The sequence below is a fragment of the Balaenoptera ricei genome, chromosome 4 (genome assembly GCF_028023285.1).
Source record: "Balaenoptera ricei isolate mBalRic1 chromosome 4, mBalRic1.hap2, whole genome shotgun sequence".
NCBI classification, from domain to species: Eukaryota; Metazoa; Chordata; class Mammalia; order Artiodactyla; family Balaenopteridae; genus Balaenoptera; species Balaenoptera ricei.
Window position 1 is genome coordinate 63,069,833 of NC_082642.1, and position 25,961 is coordinate 63,095,793.

General features: G+C 36.4%; 1 protein-coding gene across 1 annotated transcript; it reads left to right on the plus strand.

The window, feature by feature from the left end:
* The first annotated feature begins 473 nt into the window (after window positions 1–473).
* LOC132365285 (uncharacterized) lies at window positions 474–25,038 on the plus strand. The gene is made up of 7 exons (XM_059921985.1): window positions 474–499; window positions 8,502–8,646; window positions 11,815–11,908; window positions 17,234–17,349; window positions 19,568–19,710; window positions 22,919–23,116; window positions 24,993–25,038. The coding sequence occupies exons 1-7, from the start codon at window positions 474–476 to the stop codon at window positions 25,036–25,038; spliced, it is 768 nt and encodes a 255-aa protein (XP_059777968.1).
* Window positions 25,039–25,961: the final 923 nt, after the last annotated feature.

The following is a 25,961-nucleotide window of genomic DNA, read 5'->3' on the forward strand; positions in this document are numbered from 1 at the left end:
TGCTTGTTCTGAAACTACAGGAGAGCAGTACGAAACCAAATACTGAGGGATACATTGCACGAGTACCACTTCAACTAAACTCAAGCCAGATGCAAACAATTCAAGAAATAATGGAGCTGAAGACAGCACACTTTTCAGGGATGCTAAGGCCATTTGTTCCCTCTGCTATAATTTATGTTTCTATAGTCAAGGTTCAGTTCTACCACAGTTTAGGCAACTCACTGGAAACAATGATCACCGTTAGCTGCTCCAGGAGCACAGGAATTCCTTAGATGAGCACTGAGAGATTGGTAACAATACCTCCTAAAGGGCCAGGTTGCTAGGTAACAGGTTGTTTCCTTGGTCACAGTGAATACATGGAAGACCCCCAAAGGAGGCTGCAGATTCTTGGTGGACAGCTCTCATAGCCCCTCCTGGGAGGAGGATGAAACCTGTCTTCAGAAAAATAGCCTTATGAAGGCCAGAGGAACTTTATGCACCAGCAAGACATGTCTGAAAGGTAAGCAAATGAAATGCTAAAAAGTAGCCTCAGTCATTCCTTAAGAGAAAACAAACAAACAAACAAACATAGGTAGTATTCCGGGATTAAATTTCATTTAAAAATGTAAAATCATGCAACCTGTGTTACTGATGATGGCTGCTTGGAGAAAGAAGCCACCGTCTCCCCTATAGCAGGCAACAGGCTACAAATGCAATTCAGGTGATCAATACTGTAACAGAGAGAGTTGGACCTCTGTCTAGCAGTGGTACATTTATAGCTACACAGGGCTCTTTAAGAGAACGAGTGTGAATTTCAGGGGGAAAAACAGATAAGACAGACAAAAGGAAATATCTATTAGTTAATATCCATGAATTATTAGTTAATATTAGTTTGTACCTATTAATTATATTTAAATGAAATTACTAGCACAAAACAGGACTTTTACTAGATCAATAAAGCCACAAATGAGATTAAATAAGAGGGTCAAAACCCAATCCTTGTTTCCTCACTCCTAAACGTTATAACTGTTATATAAATATTTCTCAAAGCATGCTGATAATTAGACAATATACAATTAGGGGGGTTGCAAGTTTCTTGAATTTTTTTGTCCTTCTATTAGTGTTGAAGTTGGCTCTCATCTTTAACAAAAGTGAGATTTGCACCTTCAATTTTCAGGATGAAATACACTGTGGTTTCATGAGTGTATGAAACATATTTATAGCTCCCTAAATTTACTGCTTATAGTTAAGATAGGAATGATGCTTAGGAAGAGGTTCAGAGGCTGAAGCAGTTCTATTACAGAAGGTTTGTTTTTATTAGCAAACTGTATACATCTCAAGCAGTGTCTAGATGTTATGTTGATTTTAATGTTAAAAATTGTGTCATAATTAGAATTGGGCATGTGAAACAATAGTTTTTAAATGGGTAGAAGTTCTGTGAACAATTATAAACTTTATTTTTCCTACTTGCTAACACCCTTGAATACACTATACCAAGAGGAAGTTTACTTGTGAGCTCTGTAAAAAAGTACTTTATGATCAGTATTATTGATCTTTATGATCAGTATTATTCTTTTTTTTTTTTTTTTAAAGAAATTCACGTTCTTTTATTTATTTATTTATGACTGTGTTGAGTCTTCGTTTCTGTGCGAGGGCTTTCTCTAGTTGCGGCAAGTGGGGACCACTCTTCATCGCGGTGCGCGGGCCTCTCACTGTCGCGGCCTCTCTTGTTGCGGAGCACAGGCTCCAGACGCGCAGGCTCAGTAATTGTGGCTCACGGGCCCAGTTGCTCCGTGGCATGTGGGATCTTCCCAGACCAGGGCTCGAACCCGTGTCCCCTGCATTGGCAGGCAGATTCTCAACCACTGCGCCACCAGGGAAGCCCAGTATTATTCTTTTTAAACTAGTAAGTTTTATAAAATTGTCTCTCCTTTAGAGACAGTGTAAAAAGTAATGCCCAGGCTACAACTTAAACTTTAACCTTCAACTTTTGAAGCAGGAAGGAAGGAAAAAGGAAGGAAGGAAAGAAGGAAAGGAAAGGAAAGGAAAGGAAAGGAAAGGAAAGGAAAGGAAAGGAAAGGAAAGGGGGAGGGAGGGAAGGAAGGAAGGAGGGAGGGAGGAACGAAAAAGAAAAAAAAAAAGAAAAGAAGTTTTCTTAGTGTCAGTATTTGTTCAATCACGTTTCTGCACATCATGAAATGAGTCTTAGTCATACTACTTTCCTAACATACTGTCACTTTCATTTGGAATTTTATTATAGTTTTTATTATAGTTTTGTCTCTGTTCACAAGATCTACCTAATCACATGTTGTCCTTTAGGTCTATATTCTTCTCCTTTGTAGTGTTGTATGTGGTTGAATTTTCAAAATTATAACAACATAGGGAGTAGTAAAGCATTCTTTTTTTTTAAGTTTTGAATATTATTATTATTTTTTTTATACAGCAGGTCCTTATTAGTCATCAATTTTATACATATCAGTGTATACATGTCAATCCCAATCGCCCAACTCATCACACCACCACCACCCCCCTGCGGCTTTCCCCCCTTGGTGTCCGTACGTTTGTTCTCTACATCTGTGTCTCAATTTCTGCCCTGCAAACCGGTTCATCTGTACCATTTTTCTAGGTTCCACATATATGCGCTAACATACGATACTTGTTTTTCTCTTTCTGACTTGCTTCACTCTGTATGTCAGTCTCTAGATCCATCCACATCTCTACAAATGACCCAATTTCATTCCTTTTTATGGCTGAGTAATATTCCATTGTATATTTGTACCACAACTTCTTTATCCATTCATCTGTAGATGGGTATTTAGGTTGCTTCCATGACCTGGCTATTATAAATAGCGTTGCAATGAACATTGGGGTGCATGTGTCTTTTTGAATTATGGTTTTCTCAGGGTATATGCCCAGTAGTGGGATTGCTGGGTCATATGGTAGTTCTATTTTTAGCTTTTTTAAGGAACCTCCATACTGTTCTCCATAGTGGCTTATCAATTTACATTCCCACCAACAGCGCAAGAGGGTTCCCTTTTGTCCACACCCTCTCCAGCATTTGTTGTTTGTAGATTTTCTGATGATGCCCATTCTAACTGGTGTGAGGTGATACCTCATTGTAGTTTTGATTTGCATTTCTCTAATCATTAGTGATGTTGAGCAGCTTTTCATGTGCTTCTTGGCCATCTGTATGCCTTCTTTGGAGAAATGTCTATTTAGGTCTTCTGCCCATTTTTGGATTGGGCTGTTTGTTTTTTTAATATTGAGCTGCATGAGCTGTTTATATATTTTGGAGATTAATCCTTTGTCCGTTGATTTGTTTGCAAATATTTTCTCCTATTCTGAGGGTTGTCTTTTCGTCTTGTTTATGGTTTCCTTTGCAGTGCAAAAGCTTTTAAGTTTCATTAGGTCCCGTTTGTTTATTTTTGTTTTTATTTCCATTACTCTAAGAAGTGGATCAAAAAAGATCTCACTGTGATTTATGTCAAAGAGTGTTCTTCCTATGTTTTCCTCTAAGAGTTTTATAGTGTCCAGTCTTACATTTAGGTCTCTAATCCATTTTGAGTTTATTTTTGTGTATGGTGTAGGGAGTGTTCTAATTTCATTCTTTTACATGTAGCTGTCTAGTTTTCCCAGCACCACTTATTGAAGAGACTGTCTTTTCTCCATTGCATATCCTTGCCTCCTTTGTCATAGATTAGTTGACCATAGGTGTGTGGGTTTATCTCTGGGCTTTCTATCTTGTTCCATTGATCTATGTTTCTGTAGTAAAACATTCTTAAGTATTGGGAATCTTGTAAATAACAGCTATATATGTGGTTACAATAAAGTTCTAAAAATTTCTAAATATAATTTTGTTAATGGAACATAGAGGTATCTCAGTCTACCTTCATTGTTTTTGGTATTTTAATATAACTTCTTATTTCTATAAATATCAGTGAACCCACTAATAGGTATTGAAGTTTACAAGCTTTCCCTCTAGAGAAGTTTGATACATGTTTGTTCTTTTACTTTTGTTGTACCTTAATGTGGGGACCTGTTTGTGTTTATAAGAATGCACATGGGGTTGGAACAACAGGGAAAAGCAAAATTCATAAGAATACAAGGTCGCATAAGATTAAAACCTGACCCATTCAGATAGAAATAGAGAAATGATCATTTTAGTTGTATATTTTTCAAAATTACAATTAGTGTGCTATGTTTTTAGAGTCAACAATCTAAATAATTTCAGATATATCTGTTACAATCCTGGGCCTTGGGTACTAAAATTTGAGGGATATCTGTAAAACACACAGTTTTTTAGAACAGTTCATTGCTATATGATTATTTACTCAATTTATGGGTTTAGTTCTGGGAAATTAATTTAGAGCCATCCCAAATTTGAACGTAATAACTTGGTATACCAAATTTGCCATTCCAGAAACTAACACATTATGATACCAAATTACTTCTTGATTTCATGAAACTTCCTTTCCCAGTACTTTATATTATCTCATCACCATCTCTAGCATGCAGATAGTAAAATCATCACCCGTTTTACAAATGAATACATTTAAATATAGGCATAGAGAGGACAGGGATTCTGGATTTTAAAAGATAAGAAGAATGGTCAAAGAAATCAAAGAGGCTGGATTGATATCTCCTTTCACCCAAATTTAATGCTCTAGAGTCCGTGGTAATTTTCCTCTAGCCAGTAACCTAAGAAGTACCTGGTTTAGCAAGATTCCACTAGATTTGAGAACCTAGCTCAATATTTTGGGAGGAGAAAGAGAGCATTTGAGGATTTGGGGAGTGTCCTTTGCTAACTGAAAAATACGATTGAGCTTTTTCTTCCTTTCGAAATACAAAGCTCTCATGATGCAGCACTGAATGTAAATGGAACATTTAGAAATGGAGTCGCAGGCAGTGCAATTTAGACAACGCTGGGTGTCTGTAAGGTGCCCTCTGGCCTTCTGGTTGGTGTGTGTCCAATACAGCCTCCCTCACCTCAAGAGCTCGGCTTCACCTCGGAAACTAGGCCATCTGCCACTTTCTCCTTCACTCTCCTTACAAAGCTACATAATCACCAATTTGACATTTTAATTAAACAGCACCCTGTTGCAGCCGACAATTTATGAGGCTTATAAATTCCTGATTGTAAAGGACATTGCAATCTTCCAATGAAAGGGGCTCATGAATTAATAGATTATATTATTATTGTTTTTCATCCTGCAGTCTCAGCTCACCCGATTCCTTCTTGTTGGCCATTCTACACTTTTTAAAACCAAGAATAGATGGCCAATTCAGATAATACCACCTAATTTAAAGACACTATAAGTTACTCCTGACAAATGTACAGTTTTAGCCACAGCACCTCCTCTGTGGCAGCTTTATACTACAACATTAATAAAATTAATTTCTCTTTCATAAGGATTTAGAGTTGTAATTTATGATAACTTTGTTCACTGCAGGCAGAAATATTAAAAATGAATAAACCAATATACCAACTAAACTGCAAGTCTAGCTTTATTTTCTTTTGGGGAGGGGCAACAGGAGAGGGTTTTAAAAACAGCTTGATGTTATCTGGAATGGTGTTCTCATAGGTTCTACTACTAAAGGCTTACCTTTTGTTTTCAGTAAATAGTCACTGCTAAGATTTACATGTTCTATTAACTAGTAAATTATCCGTAGTTAAGTGGAGCAATCAGAATAAGAAAAATCAATATTAATGATTTTCCTTACTAGCAACTGCACCCTAATAAATGATACAGATTTACAGTTATTTAAAGAATCACAGTAGCTTATCTGAATCTTAATTGAACCCTAGTAATTAAGAACACTTGGTCATTTACTTGTGTGACTTGGGCAAGTTATGCCACCTCTCTGGGCCTCAGTTTCCTCATCTCTAAAATCAAAATAATAATGTTACCCACTTTGTTTGGTGATTGTAGTGATTAAATGAGTTAATCTACATAAAGTTCTTAGTACAATGCCTAGCACATAGCAAGTGCTCAAGAAATGTTAACTGTAAAATTATTATATTAGTAATAGTTGTCATCATGGCAATAATGTTGCAAAACAAAACAGAAAACCTTTTCACTCAGGCAGAGTCCACATCATCTTCTGAATATTAAAGGTAAGGAACCACCAGAGGTGCTAAGTGACCCGAGGTCACAGCAGTAGCTGTTTGGAGACTCCTAAGACTCACAGGTCTTGCAGTTTCGACATCAGTGATGTGTGCATTAAAGCAGATATAGTAGAAGTTTGAGGATGATCTACCTTTTCTTTTTTTAAAACTACAGGATCAGAAATTATATTTCTTTGCTGATATTTCTCCCCAAAAAGCAGACCAAAGAAAACTTCCGTATGGAATTTAAGATAGAAGTAACAGAACAAAGAAGATTTTCAGAATGTCCCAAAGGTTTTACTGCAAGATTCCAGCATACTGCCCTTCACCACTGCCCTCTGGTGTGGCGCCCAGGAAGCGTATATGAATGTGAGAGAAGGAATCCAGCCTTTGGGACCCACAAAAAGATATCACACTGGAAGAGAGTCAGACTAGTCATCTACTGGTTAGAATCTTCTCAGATCATCTGTCCTTAGCTGAAACTCTACACCAAATTCAATTCATTCCATTCTGGCAGAAAAAAAAAAAAAAAAAAAGGAGAGAAAAAGAAATAGTGGGGATGTTATTTGCGTATGTACGTGTGTTACCGAAGTTTTAATTACCTTCTGTTATTCATAAATGTCTAGTAGTAGTCAGGGTAATGGCGCAAGTACTTCTTTAAGTTAAACTCTCAAATCATCTAATGTAAACTAAGATGATGAGATAACTTTCAGTTACTTGTAAACGTGATTTTACCTTGAAGCTGTTGGGCTTGGTCTTGCAGCACTACACAAGAAAAGTGTACTGAAAACCCAATCAGCCGGATCTCTCTCATCAGATATTTTGGTTATGTGAACTTATTTTTCCCCTGTTCTCTGCTTTAAGCAATATAAGACCATTTCTCACACTTAGGAGTCAGCCTCTCATCACTGTGTAACCACCACTGAAGTTTAGAATCACAGAACACCAGTCACTGAAGAAGGATTCAGTCATGTTCATTACCCTTATTTTCCTGATTTCATTTTGGCAGAAAATGGCTAGCATATTTTCATAAAGACAAGTGAACCAAAAAAGTCAGTTCAACTTTTATCCTCTGTTCATCCCCTGAAATACTGTTCCATTTTGCCCCATTTTTTTCTCACTGATTGTTGGCCAAAACTCTGGTCATAGATAGCAGGATTTACCTGCCTCAGGAATAATAAATTTTGCACAATGTAATGTTGTTCTTCTAATGTTTGTTAATTTGTTGCTATGGTAAGGTATTCTTTGGTAATGTCAAGAAACAATATCCAAATTATTAAAGAATTGCTCAAGTGGAAAAGAACTGAAAGGCATATATTTTCTGACTTTTTCACATAATTGAGACCAAGTCTTTGATTTGTTATTTAGTAGCAGATGGAGGGATAATTTTCTCCTTGATAACAGGACACAGTTTTATTTTCTTAATGGCACAGGTGTGCTATTTTTTGAATATGATGTAATGGCTATGCTCTTCTACTATAGCACATCAGTTAATGAATGAAAAATGAAAAACATTTCTACATTGTACTTCATGAAGGCAACTTCAATATACAAGAAGTGTCAGTTTCTTGTAAGTAAAATTGCTATAGAGCTACATAATAACTGTGTCATAAATATAGAATTCTGTCTCTTAAGGTTCTTGGAGCCTGAAAAATGATCCCCGAAGAGTAAAAAGAGGTCAGAAATAGATACAATTTCTAGTTTTACTTAACGTGAAAAAGCATATTTAGATATTTTTTAATTGGCTTAAAATAATATATAGCACCAATTACAGAAAGAGAAACATATAACCATTGCTAAGGAGAAAGAGAAAAGTGCAAGAATAACAGTGAATAATAAATATAGGAGAGTGAAAAAGACATTTTATATCCCAGTGGCATAACAATGGGAATACAGAGAGAACTGGACTGTTGTTAAGTGAAATGTTTGAGTATTATTTCAAAGTGAGTAAAATTGATTAAAGAACCTGAATTTTTAATATGTTTGCCACCAATTTGAGGAAATGTAAGAGGTTTGGGGGAAATTTCAGGGAAACTGGAAGGTCCAGATCAATGGAAAAACCAGTATGGAGTTTAAGGCTTGTTTGCGCCAAATCTGCAACGATAGCTCTACTAGGAATGATATTCCAAAATTAGGGCTGACTTTCTCGTTCATATCCTATGAGCATGTATTCGTGTGTACCATTAGATTTACTTTTCTAAGATCTGCAATCTATGTAGACACCCTTACCTTGGGAGAGAATTTGTCTTAAGTGACTGTTAGCCATAAAAAAATGTGCATAGGACTATGACAGAATTCCTAGGGTATCATTTATCTCTCCTCTAATTGGAAAAGTTGGTGTTTATAATTTGTTGTTATTGTTGTTTTATACAAAGGTATTTACATTTAAAGACTTTAAGCATTTTCTTTCATTCAGCTCTTCAGGTCAAAACACAAGCAGTCAGGAGATTCATCCATCTAATTCATCCTACGCCTCCGATCTGAGTGAGTCACACACTGGGTCGGCTCTCTTGAGGAACAGAACTTTTTATTCACGTTCGGATTCTGGAATATCATCCCTGGTAAATATTTTTGATTAGCCCTTTACCTAATGATAAGTTTAAAAATGTGTTTTACCTTGGATTTAACACTTTTTAATAAGTGTATAATTATAATACACTTTTAATAAGTGTATAAACTTTATATACTTATTAAATAAGTGTATTTTAATAAGTGTATGAACTTTTAATAAGTGTATTAAACCTATCCTTGTAATTGGGGGGAAAATAAAAGGTTGGTACTCTCAGTCCCAACTCAAAGAGGCAAGGGAAAGAATCTGAGGTGGAGGAAGGAAGACAAAAGAGACCAAGATGAGTAGAAAAGATAATGACCAGAGAAACAAAAGTGGCGTCCCTTCCTTTCCCCCACTGAGTTCAAATTCTGTCCCTAGTCTAAGATTTATCTCCTTTCTTTCTGGAATGTCCTTTGGCCACAAGATAAAATTTTCTCCTCCTAAACTCACCACTTCCAAGACTTTTCTCTAACACATCTAAGTGGAATCATCCAGGCTTTTTCTCCTTTCCTTCATTCAAAATTGTTCCACTCATCCCACTGGATCAAAATGAGTTATTTATATGTCTGCCTCCCAAATTACAGAAAATGAGTTTTTCAAGCACAAATGCCATATTTTATTTAACTTCGTATCCTCAGTGTCTGACAGAGTGCCTGACACATAGCAAGGGTACAATATATATTTTTGAATAAATGAATGGATTGAAATTCAAAATATTCAAAAATATTTATTGAACGAATGGATTAATCAATTGGTCCATCAGAATTAAAAAAGAAAAAAGAACAGGGTAAGACACAAATATTCACTATTCCTTTAAGAAGAAACAACGGTCACAGAACTGCAAAACATTGACAGCCTTACATAGATATAAACAAAGAAATGCAAAGGCTCATTTTCCTACAATGTCAGAAATCCCAAAATCAACCTCATAACTCCTTTCAAAAACAGGGACTGGTGGTGCAGTGGTTAAGAATCCACCTGCCAATGCAGGGGACACGGGTTCGATCCCAGGTCCGGGAAGATCCCACATGCCTCGGAGCAACTAAGCCCGTGCACCACAACTACTGAGCCTGCGCTCTAGGGCCCATGAGCCACAACTACTGAGCCTGCATGCCACAATTACTGAATCCCGTGTGCCTAGAGCCCGTGCTCCACAACAAGAGAAGCCCCTGCAATGAGAAGCCCACGCACCGTAACGAAGAGTAGCCCCGGCTCGCCGCAACTAGAGAAAAGCCCGAGCACAGCAATGAAGACCCAACGCAGCCAAAAATAAATAAATAAAATAAATAAATTTAAAAAATGGAGGAGGCAGCATTTGCAATGAATATTAAAGGATGGATGCAATTTTACAAATCAAATAAGATGAAGAGTTAAAAAAAAAAGACACGTTTTTGGACAAATTAGATGTCGCTTGAAAAATGTAAACTTTATTCTCAAATACAGCTTTAGCTTAGATTCTTTGTTTCCCAGCAAGAGTCTCATGAAATAGCACCAAAAGGTAAATGGGGTGTGGCAACTACAGGAAATTTAACTTCTAAGAAATTTTTATTCTATGGTAGGAGCAAGCAAAAAAATTCCAAAAGCACATAACAGGTTGGGAAAGAAGCTTCCATAAACATGTAAACTGAACAACCAAGAATGGGCCAGAGACTACATTTTTCAATAATCTGAAATGTATTTGTGCTTGTTTTTTTAAACTATAGTTCTGAAGAATGAGTGAATTCCTTGAAAGTATGTTAGCCAATCCTCAAATAATCTCAAAGAATTGCTCAAGAATTAATTAACTTTTTAATGTTGCTCTTAATAAGGGAGAGAGCTTTTGTTATTTTTAAAATGAAGATATTGAAATATTTATGGAACAACTAAGGTCATTCAGTGATGAAGTAATGAAGTAAAAGATCAAAGCTAATTGATTATTAAAAAGCCACCTCTTCCCAATTTATTTTGAGGCAGCTTTTCCCAAATTCTGCTTTACAGGATGCACTAGTCCCATGTGCTGCTCTAAGAATAAAAGGTTCTATGGTTTAAAAGTCCAGGGGAACACTTTGTAGTACAGACTCACAATATATGCTAAGATACTAAAGGCTCAGAGAAGTCCTGTAGTAAGAGAAATGCTTAGTTCGGTTTAATCTAGAGCCTCATAAGCTTATTTAATGGTGGAAATGTTTTTCATGTTAGTATTAGTCACACAAATGTACAGCTCAAGCAAAGCATAAACTATGCAAAATGCTGCTCTGTGAAACGAATGCAGTTGTTCCAAATATTGTAATGACATTTCTTCAAATCAAATATTCTGGGTTCATTTATATACGTGCATAACACTGGCTAACAGAAGAATGAATCTATGGCGTATGTATTTAACATAATATTCCTTTCTGAGTAATATGCCTTTTTGTTTGTGTTAACCTTGAAACTGTCATAAGCTATGTAAAATACAGGCATTTTGATTGATTACAACCTCAGTAATAGTAAACAACATAAGATTGCCCTAGATGTGATCGTGGCACATATTCTGGTCAATAATATACTGTCCAGAAAAGGAAGATGACCAGACCTGAAATATTTCATGCAATACTGGCTACACATTTTAAGAGCAATGTCAATAAAATGGAACTCTTCCCAAGGAGAACCACGTGTTCCCTGGATATTTAATAATTTGTAAACCATGATCTGTTAGTAATAACTAAATGACAGAGAAGATGACAACTATTACCAAACACTTAAAATAGTAGTCACATGTGGAGGGATTCTTCTGTGTAGCCTCAAAAGGCAGAACTTGTACAACTGGACTAACTTAGAGGGATTACTTGGGGTCCATATAATGAAGAGCCATTAACAATTACAACTCTTCTAAAATGGAATGAGATTCTTTATGAGCTATTCAATAAATATTAAAGGACAGTTTATCAGAGGTGGTGTAAAGTGGATTCATGAATGGGTAATATATTTATTTCTGCTGCCATTTGTCATCAAACATAAATCAGTTGCAGGTGCTGGAGATGCAAAGTTGGATAATACATAATTTAGACTGGACTAAGATAACGTTGATGAGCACACCATTAGGTAATTGGAGTTCAGTTTGGCTGAATGTTTGGGATGGGTTTGCATTACTTGCACCCATAAAAGTAAGTGAACTATATATTGCCAGATGATATTTCTCTTTTCTCTTATTTTAAAGCTTCCATCAGATTCTTTTAAGTACCTTACTTGGCACAAGGTAGAACAAAATGACATCCAAGGAAGTCAACTGCGTTGCCCAAGAGTAAGAGAAGGTAAAGGAACAGAAGTGTGTGGTCTTTGCATACATGCTCCTAGTGGATGTTTTTTGAGGATCACAAGACATTACTTGGGGATTAAAACCCTGTATTACTTGGAGGTAGAAAAATTTCCCGTTTCAAGACCATAGAGTTGTTAATATAGTGAAGCCACCTTTAAAAGTATATTCTTATAGCTGATTATATAAATAATAAATGTTCAGTATTAAATATTGGAAAATAGAGAAAGAAGAACCTGTAATTCAATTATCCAGAAATAGTCACTGTGACTTTTATTTCCAGTTAGTCTTTTTTTGAAAAGCATGTATATATTTCTTTACAAAATTATGTGAACAATTGTGTTTCTTGAGTTTTTTCACTTTGTATTGTGAGCCTTTCTTTCCGCCATGTTATTAAACATTACCCCAAACAAGTTTTTTAAAAGTTGCAGATCTTTCCATCATAAGGATATTATTAATTTTACTTAACCAATGATCTTTGTTGGAATTTTATGGTCATGAATAACACTGTCACTTCAGTGGATGACTTCAAGCTGATTAATCCTATATCGGTTTTTTAAAAAGCTTTAAAAAAATCTAAATAAACCAGGTAGTCTCATTAGTATGTTCACTAAGCATTTTAAATTTGGTAAAATAACCAATGTTTTACTATTCCTTTTTCATCCTATCAGATTTTACAAGTGTACTGGTGTGACAGTATGAAGAATTTTTTATCTGCAGCCCCAATATACATAATGTTTGATTTCTATAAGTAGCTTCAGTAGATAAGTTGTGTAAGGACAGAAAGTGTGCATTTCTCTTGTCTCTTTTGCATCCCCCATAAGCTGATGAAATAATATTAGACATAATTCCTGCTGCAGTGAGTATTTATTCTTTACAAAACATCAAGTATCTTGGCTACCTTATATCTGTATTTGCAGACTTGCAGATACATTGTCTATCGTACAATTGTAATATTGATTTAAGAAAAGTTGCTTTAGATATACTCATCTGCCCATTTCCCCGCTCCATTGCATTACTTTACCCACCAATGTCTTTCTTCTTTCACTCAAACTCAATTGACAAAGGGTGATTAAAATAACATCATTTTCTTTCTTATGTTTTAACTCTGCCATATCTCTTTGCAGCTAAGCACTGGCTTATGTAAGAAAACATTATTTTATATTATAATGATTTATATTATATATTATATTAATTTATTTTATAATAATAAAATATTATTAGATAGTACTATTAGAGGTAAATTAGAACTTCCCTTTGGAGAACTTAGAATATTTTTCAAAGAGCAAAAAATTATGGGGAATTAGTGACATGTACACACTTCTATTTTTAAAATAGATAACAGGGACCTACTGTAAAAAAATTTTTTAAATGAATAAATAAATAAGTAAGAAAAAAGAAATTATGGGGAATTAGGAAGGAAGGAGACCAGAGGCCGTGGAGGCCATGTGTGTCACAGGTACAGAGTTCATCAGCAAATGAAAGAGAAAGGGTTACATCAGGGGCTAATGAAGGCAGGGTTTAATTGGCTCTTAAACTTCAGTGTATGGACAAATTACCTGGAAGTGTGTGGAAAACACAGATTCCCAGGCAGCACGCCCAAATAATCTGATATAGTTAGCCTGGAGTGGGGCCCTGGAATCTGCATTTGTTAAAATTATCACAGGCAATTCTGTTGCAGATGATCTGAGGGCCATGCTATGGGAAACACTGGTTTAGGGGGCTTGGGGAGAGGCAGGAAAGGAAGAAATTTGAATAGGAAGTGAAAATTTGAGAAAATAAGGGTGTTGGCATTTATGCGCACGTGCGTGTGTGTGTGTGTAAGTGTGTGTGTGTAAGTGTGTGTGAGGGGAGTGGTTGATAATTGTGGCAAGCACAACGAGGCAAAAAGAAATTGTCCTTGGAGCACAGGTGGAGAGTTGAGGTTTAGAGAGAACTGTAGAACTGAAGAAACTGAAAGAGATGACAGAAGAATAAAATCTAGGAGTAAAATGAGCATGTGTAAAGAGTCCTGTGGTCTCCCTCCTTCCCTGATTTAAGCAGCCAAGTCATGCCCTGAGGTCGTCACTCAGCAAACCGAGCCTTCCTGATGACCACGGTGGCCATTTATGCAGAGGCTATCATTGCTCTGCAGAGGTAAGGCACATTTTGCTTCTACAAATCATTAACAACACCCATTCTCTCGCAAGTGGCTAGTCGTAAAAAGAATGGAGCATGATCTAGGGGATGGGAAACAGTGGAAAATCCCATCACCCCAAACCGTGAAGAAAATAGATGTCCTTTGTTTGTTGCCCTAAATTTAGTTTTTTTGCTTTGTTTTTTTTGTTTTTTTTTGTGAGATGGAGAACAAGTGCATTTCAGAAGCATTCTGATAAGAATGACCCTCTTTCTAGATTAGATCCTGAAACATCCATAAGACTAGTTCAGTTGATCTCAGTTGCTCAAATTGTACATCCAGGAAGAGTCCCTAAGAAAAGAAAGGTTAGCTGGTGTGTGATAAACAGCAATTTCCCAAGGCTTTGATTGCCAGATAGAGACAGACTTAACTCCTCCCAATTAAACGAAGCAAAAGAGCAAACTGTTGGCAGAATTCTTTTACAGAATAGATTCTTTCTGTTTGAAAATCCCCCAGCAAGTTAATTCAGTCACTGCTGTTAGGAGTTACAAATCCAGTGAGGGGACAAAGAACAAGCTCAGAGATGGCAGGTGAAAGCCAACATCCCTGGGCTGTCAGGTATTCCAGAATTTAGTTCTCAGCTGCTAAGATATATCTTCAATTATCAACCAGGTGTGAGTTTAAAAAAATGAATCCAATTTAATAGAACTTCTCACAGTGGAAGAGACCTTTGGCTTCCGACTTCAAAGAAATCTTTGAAAGCTGCTTTAAAAAGAAATAATTGAAAGAACAGAAGATCGATAGAACTCAAACAAACAATACAGGGCAGAGTTTAATAACGCTGGGGCATCTATTGCACAAAGAAAGCTACCAAATTGGCGGGGGGGGGGGGTATTAAAGACAATAAATCCTGAGGTCTCCCCAGTCAATTAGGTGATGGTTCCAGTTTTTCCAGGTCTATAACTTCTAACTCCAATCATCCTAATCAATGAAGAAGATCATTTCCTAGCACAAGGATATTTTATTTGTAAAGTGGTTGGGATACTACCACCTTCAGGGGTAAGTGATTCCCTGGGTGGCAACATTACAGTGTGTTATGAGAGAAATGTCTAAAAGGACAGGTTAGATTCTTGGCTTCCACCTGTGCCTGATGAAAAAACTGATGTTTTTGTCAATAATGGAATATCGGACTGTTGCTCTTATCGCCTTCCATAAATCCTTCACAAATGGACTCATTATCTCCCATCACAGTCCAGATGAACTTGCCACAAAAGCAAAGTTTGTTCCTGACACCTTCAATATCTTTTCTGTGCTCTTTTCACCTTTGAAATGAGGGGAATCATGCATTCCAGAAAAACAGAGTCTGGGGGAAAGGGGTACAAATGGTGCCAGGTCTGACTCAAGAAATACAATATATTAGAGTTGGAATGGAATTGAAATCATTTAGTTTAGGATTGTTGTCAGGGGCTTGGTTGGCATCAGAGCTGAATGAAGTTTGCCTGGGGTATAGCATGATAAGAGTGTAGGGGTCTATGGCAATAAGAAGCCTATGTTGGTGTAAAAGTATTAGAAATCAGTATTTTTTATAAAACATTATCAACTTCGAACATAAGTTTCTCACCAAATTCAGCCCTTGATGGGCCCTTGATGCTAGTCTTCCCCATATTTTTGCAAACTTGGAAAACTGAGGCTCAGAAAATTAAAATTAATCATCTGGAGTCACACAATTACCTGCTACTTAACTCCAGACTGGAAACAAGATATCCTTTCCCTAACCCTGGAAGTTATGTGCAAACCAGATTTGGAAGACGATAAGGTTGGAAAATAATAGGAAATGAGTTTGGAAATGGAGATTGGGATAAGATTGTAGAAAACCTTGCTTGATGAACTAGGCTTTTTCATCTTTATTTGGTAAGCAATAAGAAATCTTAAATGTTTTGAATATGTCAGTCCTATGGTAAAAGCTGTGTTTTACGAGAGCTGGATGGCAATTTGTGTCATTTATGTTGAAGGAGAGAAGATTGCAAACCAGGAGATCCAAGAGAAAGTAGTTTCGGTTCAGGTAGGAAGATGTGAGGGTCTGGACATTGAAAGGGAAGGGATAGGTTCTCAAGGCGAAAGCTGGTAGGACTCGGTGATTAATTGAATTGAGAGACAAAAGAGAGAGAAAGTCAGGAGTGACGTCATGACCCCTAAAGAGAAAATTATATGAAAATTAAAACCATTACACTGATGATTTTTCTCACTTGCCTGGGCTAGAAGTAATTTATGTAAGATTAAAAGTTAACTCTACATGTTGACTTTTCCAAACAGTTAATAGAGGTCATTCCTCCCCTTTAATCACTCTAGAAAATCATCAAATTATCTCTGAACCTCAACATATTTGCCCAGAATTAAAGAGTCTAATAAAGAATACAGATATTATATATTTTAGCTAGGACATTTTTCCTAGCAATGTGCTAAATTGCATTTAAAAAGAAATCTATAGGTGAGAATTTAAGCTAAAGCTGCATTTGATCCTCTGTAGAAACCTAGACCATACATAGCAAACTTGTGAACAATTTAAAATAATCTGCAACCCTATTTTTTTTTCTGATAACTGTATTCACTCTACTGTAAACTTAAAAAAAGTAAAACAGATGGAAAAGAATAAACTTGCTGATTTGTTTGCTATTTCCTCTCTCTTGTATAACTCATCGTGTGATGGGAGGGCCTAGGAAGTCAGCCCATCAGAAATGCCACAAGGCTTCCTGCAGCAGGAAGAGAAACAAAGGAACTGGTGGCTTAAATATTTAACAATCATCTCGTGATTAATTTACTCTTGTCATACCTGCGCATCTGATTTAGTGTTCTCAAATCAGAGGTTTCACTTTATTTCGTTTGGAAGACATGAGAGGAAAGTTATTCAGCAAATTTCAGGAAAAATGATTTTCAACAATTAGAAAGTGTACAAAGTGGTCAAGTCCTGGCATCTTTTCTGTCCCCATCTCTTCCCCAACCCAGTTAGGCAGGCAAGCAGGAGTGTGTTAAGTTGCATAAATACATTTTGTTACTGCTCACACTATGTGGGCATAAGAGTCCAATCCTGTCTCCCTCAATCCAAATACCTAGTGGAAGTTTAAAACAACCGGCCAAGCATCCAGTGAGGCTGTCAATCCTGTCTTCCTAAACCTACTTCCAAGATCTCACCTTGTGATTTCTGCTCAGGACCCTCTGCAGAAGAGTTGTTCTTCAGACAGGAGTGTACCTTGCCTCCACGGAAAAGAGTCCTTGAAAAAAACAAATGGGAAACATGGCTGCAAGAAAACTGGGAGGACTGCACGGTGAGAACTTAAAAACAGAAGAAGAAAAAAAAGCCTATTTCCCTCATTGATTAAATTACGACACTTTTTTTTTTTTTAAGGGTATTTGCCAGCATAAACATCAAAACTTTAAGCACATCTTTAGAACTTTCTCTGAAAATAGTGGTGTTTGGGCTCTCCATCTCTTTTTCCTTCCCTTCTCTTCATCAAGACTTGCTACTTATACTCTAATCTTTATTTTATCTTGATATTGCTGAACTTTGGAAAAAGTTTAAAAGAATTGAGAATGAAATTGGTTTTTTTTAATAATAAAAAAGTCAAATGTTGAACAATAATCCTTATAAATGAATTTATGATGCAATCTGGAATCCTTTGAACAATGCAGTAAGCCAAAAGTTTTGAAGATCTAGGGCAGCCAGTTAGGTCTGAACAGAGCTATCCTGGAACAAATCAAACTTTCACCAGTGAAGGATATGAGCTGTGGTCTCTTGGTGCTGAAAATGACTCAGCTGGCTGAGCCACTGGCATTGAAACAGTCCCTGTAGTTAGCCCGACCACTACCAATCTATGGGGCTGCCATCACTCAAGCTTCTAATTCCAATTGGAGCAAGTCATGTTTAAGCAGAGGACTGAAGATTTAACTGGGAAGACTAAGCCATTGGTAGCAATAAAAGAATAAATCAACTTCTTTACAGCAGAGTAAGATGTCAATATTTTTTTTTTGAAGTGATCAAATTGTATGTGAGGATTTTAGGAAATCTTCCCAAAATGAGACTTATTGGGATCTCCTGTTGCCACTTTTGTTTCACAGATTGATCTTGTATGTCGTAGAATTATAGAATTAGGGCGTGGGAAGGAGCTTCAGGGAAGGTCTGGTCCAAACTCCTTCCTTTCAAAAAGGAAAGGAAAGTTTAGAAAGAGAAATGATTTGCCCAAGGTCACACAGCTTATTAGCAGAAGACAGGAAAATAGAATATTGTTTCCCAGTACAGTGTTTTCTTTCTAAAATTAATTTTAATTATTCTTATATAATGGATGGATACATTCTACTCTTTAAAAATTTAAACAATGCTCCTATTTATTTATTTGAAAAATTTAAACAATACACTTAAAACTTTGACCTCCACTCCCAGGATTCTTTTTAGAGGTAGTCATTCCAGTGTATACATACATTCGTTCTTTATAGCTGTCATTTAAACCATGGATATATTGTAAAGGCCAATGGAGCCTTGCTAATAAACTTTCATAGAAAGTTTAATTGGCCTTTAGATAACTATACTGTCAGAGAATGACTAAATAAACTTTAAACTATCACAGAAAACCTTATTGGGAAATAGTGGTCAAAAAATCCTATTTGAGAAGGTGATATTTAATGTAGAAATGATAAATATAATATCTTAATATTTCTTTGGTTTTATTTTAAATTAAGACCTTTTATACTTTGGGAAAATAAAATTTAAAGTAATAAATTTTATAATGTTTAATGTCTAAAAATATCAAGACCTTATCTTTTTAGATAGAGATATCCATATTTCCCTAAAATAGTAAATTATTTTGCTTCAAATTTTTTTAAAAAAGTCATTTTATGCAATAATTTCTATTCACAGAAATTGATGGTAAAATTTTGGAAACAAAAAGTTAAGTTGACTTTTAGCAATAGAGTTTACAAGAGCAATGCTACCACTGAGAGTGGTTTTAATTTCCTTGAGATCAAAGTAGACTGATGTTAAAAGTAAAAATAAAATACCCACTATCTCTGAAATATGCCAAGTCATCTTTATGTATGTATCCCAGGTTATTTTTAAATAAAATCTTATTTTCCATCTTTTGAATGATGGTATCTTACTCTGAAATGTGCATAAATGTGATTTCTGAGTATTTCCAAGGAGGCTAAAGATAACTAATCATTTAAAGCCAAACAGAGCTTTACCTCCTCTACTTTTTACCCCTAGAGAAGTTTCAGAATCTGTTTGAGGGTCTTTCCCTCTCTCCCTGACACCCCCCACCCACCAACCTTGTGTGTAATTCTAATCAGGATCCAGTCAGGATCTTCACCTTCCCTCCCTACCTTGAGAAGCTCTGCAATAATTGTGTGTTTGGATGTTGTGAATATTTTAGAAGACCAAAAAACAAAATAGTAAAAACTGCTGGTTTAAATATGCAACACATCTTAAATTAATAACTATTTTTAAAAGTTGATAAAGCACTTGCTTTTTCTTTTTATTTGTTTTTCCTTCAGAATTTGAACCTTTCATTTCAGGATTTGGGGGACCCTTATCAAGTTGCAAATTTTAACAGGATTCTTAGAAGACTAATTCGAGTTGAAACCCTCTGGTTAGTGGATAATTCACTGGTGGATTTAAGTGCCGCAAGATTGCCAAGGTATCTGCTCCCTAGCATGTCCAGTTACTAAGTTAAAGTGAAGTCTTTGCTATATGGGTACGTGACCATTGTCTGTTCATACTGTGGCTCCTCTCATGTGGTCAGGTCTTAGTGAGAGTGCTAAGCGATGCCTGGGCAAGGCAAAAAGGGAAATTTATACATCAAAATGTCATACTTTAGAGGGAAAGATCTATTCTTTTTCAAATTAATACTGTTATTATCAATTTTTAAGGGAGTAATTTGTAATCATAGAACATATTGGCAGAAAAGCCTGCTATGTTCCTTGCATTGTCAACTGGAAATACAATTACATTATATATACATTATCATTCTAAGTTAGTGATGTTTTGTCATATTCTTTGAACACTTGTGGAGAAAGACTCTACAGGTAGTTGACAAGAGTCTTGGCTTCAGGGTCACATTCTAATGGAGGGGTAGGCGTTGCCTATCAGAACAGTGACAAAAACAAACTAAAAATTTTAAAATTTATATGGCCTCCTTGATATTCCAAGGACCCTAAGCTCCTGAAGTTAAAGATAATCTGTCTCTTTGCTCAGGATTGCTTGAGAACTCTGTGGAGAGCTGCCCTTTGCTTCACCAGGCAGACGGGTAGCTGGAGTGAGCTTTGGTAGCCATCAGAGGGGCAGACAGAGGTTCTCAGAAGAGAATTAGGAGATGAAGGAAATCAAGCAGCCACAAGAAGGAAGGGTAAATCCCAGAGCAGGTTAAGATACATCTCTGAGCTGGGCTGAGGTAGGGCAACAAAAAGAGATCATCAGGGGTGGGATAGGGAGGGTGGGAGGGAGATGCAAGAGGGAGGGCATATGGGGATATATGTATACATATAGCTGATTCACTTTGTTATACAGCAGAAACTAACACAGCAAAGTAAAGCAATTATACTCCAATAAACATGTTAAAAAAAAAAAAAGAGATCATTATAGTTGCACAGGAGAGGGAAACAGGCAGACAGAGGAAGTGTCAGAATATGCAATGGTCCCTTGGTATCTTTGGTCATTTTCAAAGCCCCTTCCCAACTTTAGACAAACTTGGATAGCATTTGATTTTACTTATGTTCTTTTCAAATGACAAATTTAAAAATACCTAAATAAAAAATTTCAGAGGAATCTTAATATCACTGTCCCCTTAACTTATTCAGTTACTTGATATTAATTTGTTCAGTTTTTTTTTCCCCAGACTCTCTTCTAGGGATAAAATAGTGACGCATTAGTTATATTTTTCTAATACACATTTAAATAAACAGACAACAACGACGAATTTTAACAGTAACATAGCCTACTTTGGAAACACTGAACTCGAAGACCATTAATTTGGAGTATGTGAACTTGACTTGATCCAGATCAGTAAACTTCCAAATCTTTGCTATCATGTAAAAGAAGAAGAGAGAGAGAGAAACTCCAATGATTGAAGAAAAGACTTGACCGAGCTTTAGTATTCTCTAGATGTATTCTTTTGTCCTTTCTTTCTTTAGAAATAGGATGTATCATATAAAATTATTTAATTGCAATTCAAACTTTACAACTGTCAAATCAATGTATCAAGAGAGAAGAAAATTGATGCATGTATATTCATAGCCTCCTTCCCTTCTGCCCCAGGGGAAAAACCACACTTGGTTTGCCACTCGTCTCCCCTAAAATTATCCGACTGACTAAGGATCTGTGGTAGGGTGAATCTGAGAGGCTGAGAAAGTGGCAGGGTATACACTGAAAATGAGAGAATGACAAGCAGATGAGAAAATAACAGATTGCAAGGAGGACAGAGAGACAGGATCTGCTTGGGCTGGGTTTTCAATTAGAAATTGCAACAGTACTAACGTGCATCTAAAGGTTATGTATAGGGACTTCCCTGGTGGCACAGTGGTTAAGAATCTGCCTGCCAATGCAGGGGACATGAGTTTGAGCCCTGGTCCGGGAAGATCCTACATACCATGGAGCAACTAAGCTCGTGTGCCACAAATACTGAGCCTGCGCTCTAGTGCCTGTGAGCAACAACTACTGAGCCTGCATGCCACAACTACTGAAGCCTGCATGCCTAGAGCCCGTGCTCCGCAACAAGAGAAGCCACCGCAATGAGAAGCCCGTGCACCGCAATGAAGAGTAGCCCCCACTCGCCGCAACTAGAGAAAGCCCGCACGCAGCAGCGAAGACCAACGCAGCCAAAAATAAAAATAAATAAATAAATTTATTTTAAAAAATAAATAAAGATTATGTATAACCTAGGAAAGAGTGGAAACCTAAAGTTATCAAATATATGATTAAAAGACTGTAAAATATCCATATGGAGAGGGAATGGAAGAAAACAAGAAAAATGACAATAATGGATGTGAAAAATTACAATGAAATCTGGGTGGGTTCAAACTGAATTTGTGTATTTCATGCTGCTTTGTGGCTGTCTTTTCTCTGTTTAGCACCATATTTACCATTAGCAATAATTATTTACCAAATGTCTCTGTGGGGTATGAGGTTCATAAATAAGTACCATGTCTCAGGGTATTAAACCCCAGCTTATAAAGGAATTTTTCCTTTAGGTAAGGTGTCAGTGATAGATTTGGAATGATTGTCTCTACTTGCATGGTTTTATATAATTACAATTTTAAGGCAAAAATATTAAGAAACATTATCTGTCAGGAAAATGTATTCAACCTAAATGCCTAACGCACATTTCTTTTCCTAAGGATAGCTTTTAGTTTATTTTGGTATAAAAAGGCCTTTTTTTCCCTGATTTAAAATGCTATTTCTCAATATGAATTTAACTACAGAAAAGTAGAAAGAAAGGAAAATAATTATAATCTCACTACTTAGGGGCAATACTCTTCAGAAGTTATTATGTTTCTTTGGGTGAACTTTTATATTGCTGAGATTACATGCAGCTCTTCACTCTTTCATTCAGGACTTATTGAGAATCCACCATGGACCACATACAATGCCAGGTACTGAGTGTATACATTGGAAAAGAAAACAGATTCCTGCCCTACACAAGCTTACAGTCTTATATATCCTGCTTATTTTCTCTTAATATTTTAATATACATATTTCTCTTTTCTTCCCAACCACATTTGTAGAAAATATCACTGTCGCACCTTTGAGGGGCTATGGTCTAGGTGAGGCATGCTAGTGTTTTGCAAGATTTAGTAGTTTACCATCCTCTTTAGGAGACAAATGACAAGATGTTTACATTTTATATCCAGCTGCAGAGTTTTAAATATGAACAAAAACCATCTCACATCTTTCAAACAATTGCCAAAGATACCTCAGATACAGCATTTATCCTTGGCTGAAAACCATATTGAGACTCTGGCTGGGCTCTCCAGTTTACGGTGCACGCCATTGGAATCCCTTACGCTCAAGAGGAACCCTTGTGAGTTTCACCAAAACTACCGGAAACGGTGAGGCCCCAAACGCCTTGTCACTTTTTGTACTTCATTGAATATTATACTTTTAACAGGTGTTCCCCTCTTGATTAAATTTGCTCAGCAAGTATTTATCTTATTTACCATGTGTTGAACTTCTCATGCTTCTAATCTCACCTAGAGAACTTTGAACTGATTTGTGTTTGTGTGAGTTTAATCTTGAATACACTCTTCTCTCAGTTAATTTATGACTGCTGTACAAACTTCAGGCTCCTCCTGTAATGTGACTTTACATACACTAAGATGTTTCATTTTAGACTTTCAAATCCTATGCATTTTCTCTCATAATGTTTAATAGATACTATGTCTTTTAAAAAATTTCTAAATATAGGTTCCTATCAAGGTCCATGTGACCATCTTATAAATTGTTTATTCTCTGGCTTTATTTTCATCCCTTTGGGCCACAAGGGCACCACTAATTAAGTGAGTACAAAAAAGTAATTGATTTGATCTACTCTAGTGGTGGAAAGAGCTGGAAAACCTGCCAAGAATAAACCATTTTTATTTCTTTGTCACTACTGGGAACATTCTTAATGATAATAATGTAATCTAAACAACCTTGGAGTGTGCACCAAGTAATATGCCCACCTATTTATCTCCAGTTAATTCCCAGCACCACTCTTAGGGTACTTACAGGAATTAAAAGGGTGAAAACAAGCCACTGAGTTCTAGAACCTATATTTGCCCCCAGATGACCACAAGTCATCTCCTCTCTCAGTGTGAATCTGTCATACAGAGGCTTAGATCATCTCTAGACTCCATTTCTAGTCTATTATTATAGTCCTACCTCCACATCCAATTTCAACAAAAGACAGTTCTCATTACCTTCCTTTCTCACACTGCCATTTTCCTAAGACAGTAACTGTATTCCAGAGGCCTGTATAATATTAGACTCTTCAACCCGTGATGAACAATGAAAATTGTCGAAGTAAAAATTCTAATCTCTGTTGGTACTACATAAATCTCATGACTGCCGTTGCCTTCCCTCTGATGTAGTCTGAAAGCAAAATTTCATATTCTGTGACAATAAATTCTCAAATTGCTTTTACATAAGTGAAAACTAGCAGCACAGTTACTTTAATATTGAACTAATATTTAACCATAATAATGTTTTGAAGTTTAAAATTCTATTTCCTACAGTCAGAGGAGATTTAGCTGGACTTTTCAACATTATTCATAAAAAAGCACACTTCTAGTCATAGAGATAATTTATTAGTATTATATTTCAGTTTGGTTAATTTATATGTGGGATTTTAGAAAACACCTTGGTCCCAACTCAGTCACTTGCCTCCCTTCAAAGAATTCCTTATAACAGTAGTGTTAGATTAATTATCTGAAATCTGATATGCCCTGAGGTCTCACTATAAATCTGTCTTCAGAATTCATGATGTGGTATAGAATTATGTGGGAATGAGGGATATAATGAGGTTTTCCATTTTCCTAGTATTCACTCTATTGGATTGAGTCCAATATGGTGGATATACACTGACACTCACGCTATAAAAAGCCAGGTTGTATTGACTGAGGTAGTGCAGGGTTGCTTTAAATAGAAAGATGTGGTCATTTTAAAGTATGAGGGAAGGATTTAAGTATCCACTCCTGCTAAGGAACTAAGCTGAAGTCCCAAGTTCATCCAAATTTGGGTTTAGTTATCTAGCCTAAATTCCACACGAGGATTATAACAGCATTCATTTTGTCACTGTCATTCATTTTGTCATTTTGTCTCTGTCGAGGATTTAGGTCAAACTTTCAATGGCCCTTTACATCATGATCAGAATTATTTAAGTATAAGCTGTTCTTGATCACTGACACCTAGAAATGTGACTGTCTTTCCCTTCCTCCTTTGTTTCAGATCCTCCAATAAGAAGACAGCACAGTTCAAAAGAGAAAGGACTTAACGATAGAGCTAATAGTATAAGTCCCAGTAGGTAGAGGGCAGCCCACTTTCTGGGACACCCACAGGCAAACTCTTCTACCATTCTTCAGAAGTCAGTGTTATCTTAGTTCACCATAGTTTGACTTTTTAAAAAGAAAGTGACTAGGAGCTCCTGCCAGCTAAGTCTGAACATTGGAGCCAGAAGACTTAGCTTTTAATCTTTGCTCAGTCATCTACAGGCTTTATGATCTTGGATAAGTTACTTAAAATGGGGGATAAAAACTAACTTGACAGAATTGTTGTGAGGATGAGATAATGTGCAGAAAGCATTTAGAGCTAAGAAAGTCATGCAGCCAATGGGAGCATTCGAGGAGGTTGGCACCATCATTAGTTGACTCGGCACACCACCTGAGAGGTTTCAAACATCCTTCATCCTGGGCCAATGCCAGAGTCATGCATTTCCTCTGGCCTGAGCCCCCAGAACTCCCCAACCAGGAAAGCTGTCCACTTGAAAGAAAATGCTGCTTTGTAACACTGCTAGGCATACAACTACTGTTTAACTGGGTTGACATGAAAGACTGCTTCCTGAACCTGGAAGTGACTGTCTAAATTGGAAATGTGAGCTTCAAAAATGCTCTCTGTCAAGGCAAAATCACTCAGCACAAAATTATTTCCCACCCCTTCTTATAATTCTCAGCCAGAATTCTTCCTTAACTATCACTAAACAACTTGGACTTGCTTTACTTTAAAAAAAAAAAAAACTTTTAACTTTATAATGTGTACATATATTGTGACCTCATTCTTTCTCTTGTGGTTAGTTGGCTAAATCCACTCATTGATTTTTTTTTTTTCTTTATAGGACTTTGTAAAAACTGGAATGACATTCTTTTATAAAAACAGACTATGCAGTTCCACTCCTCTGCTCAATACTTAGAATCTGCTGAA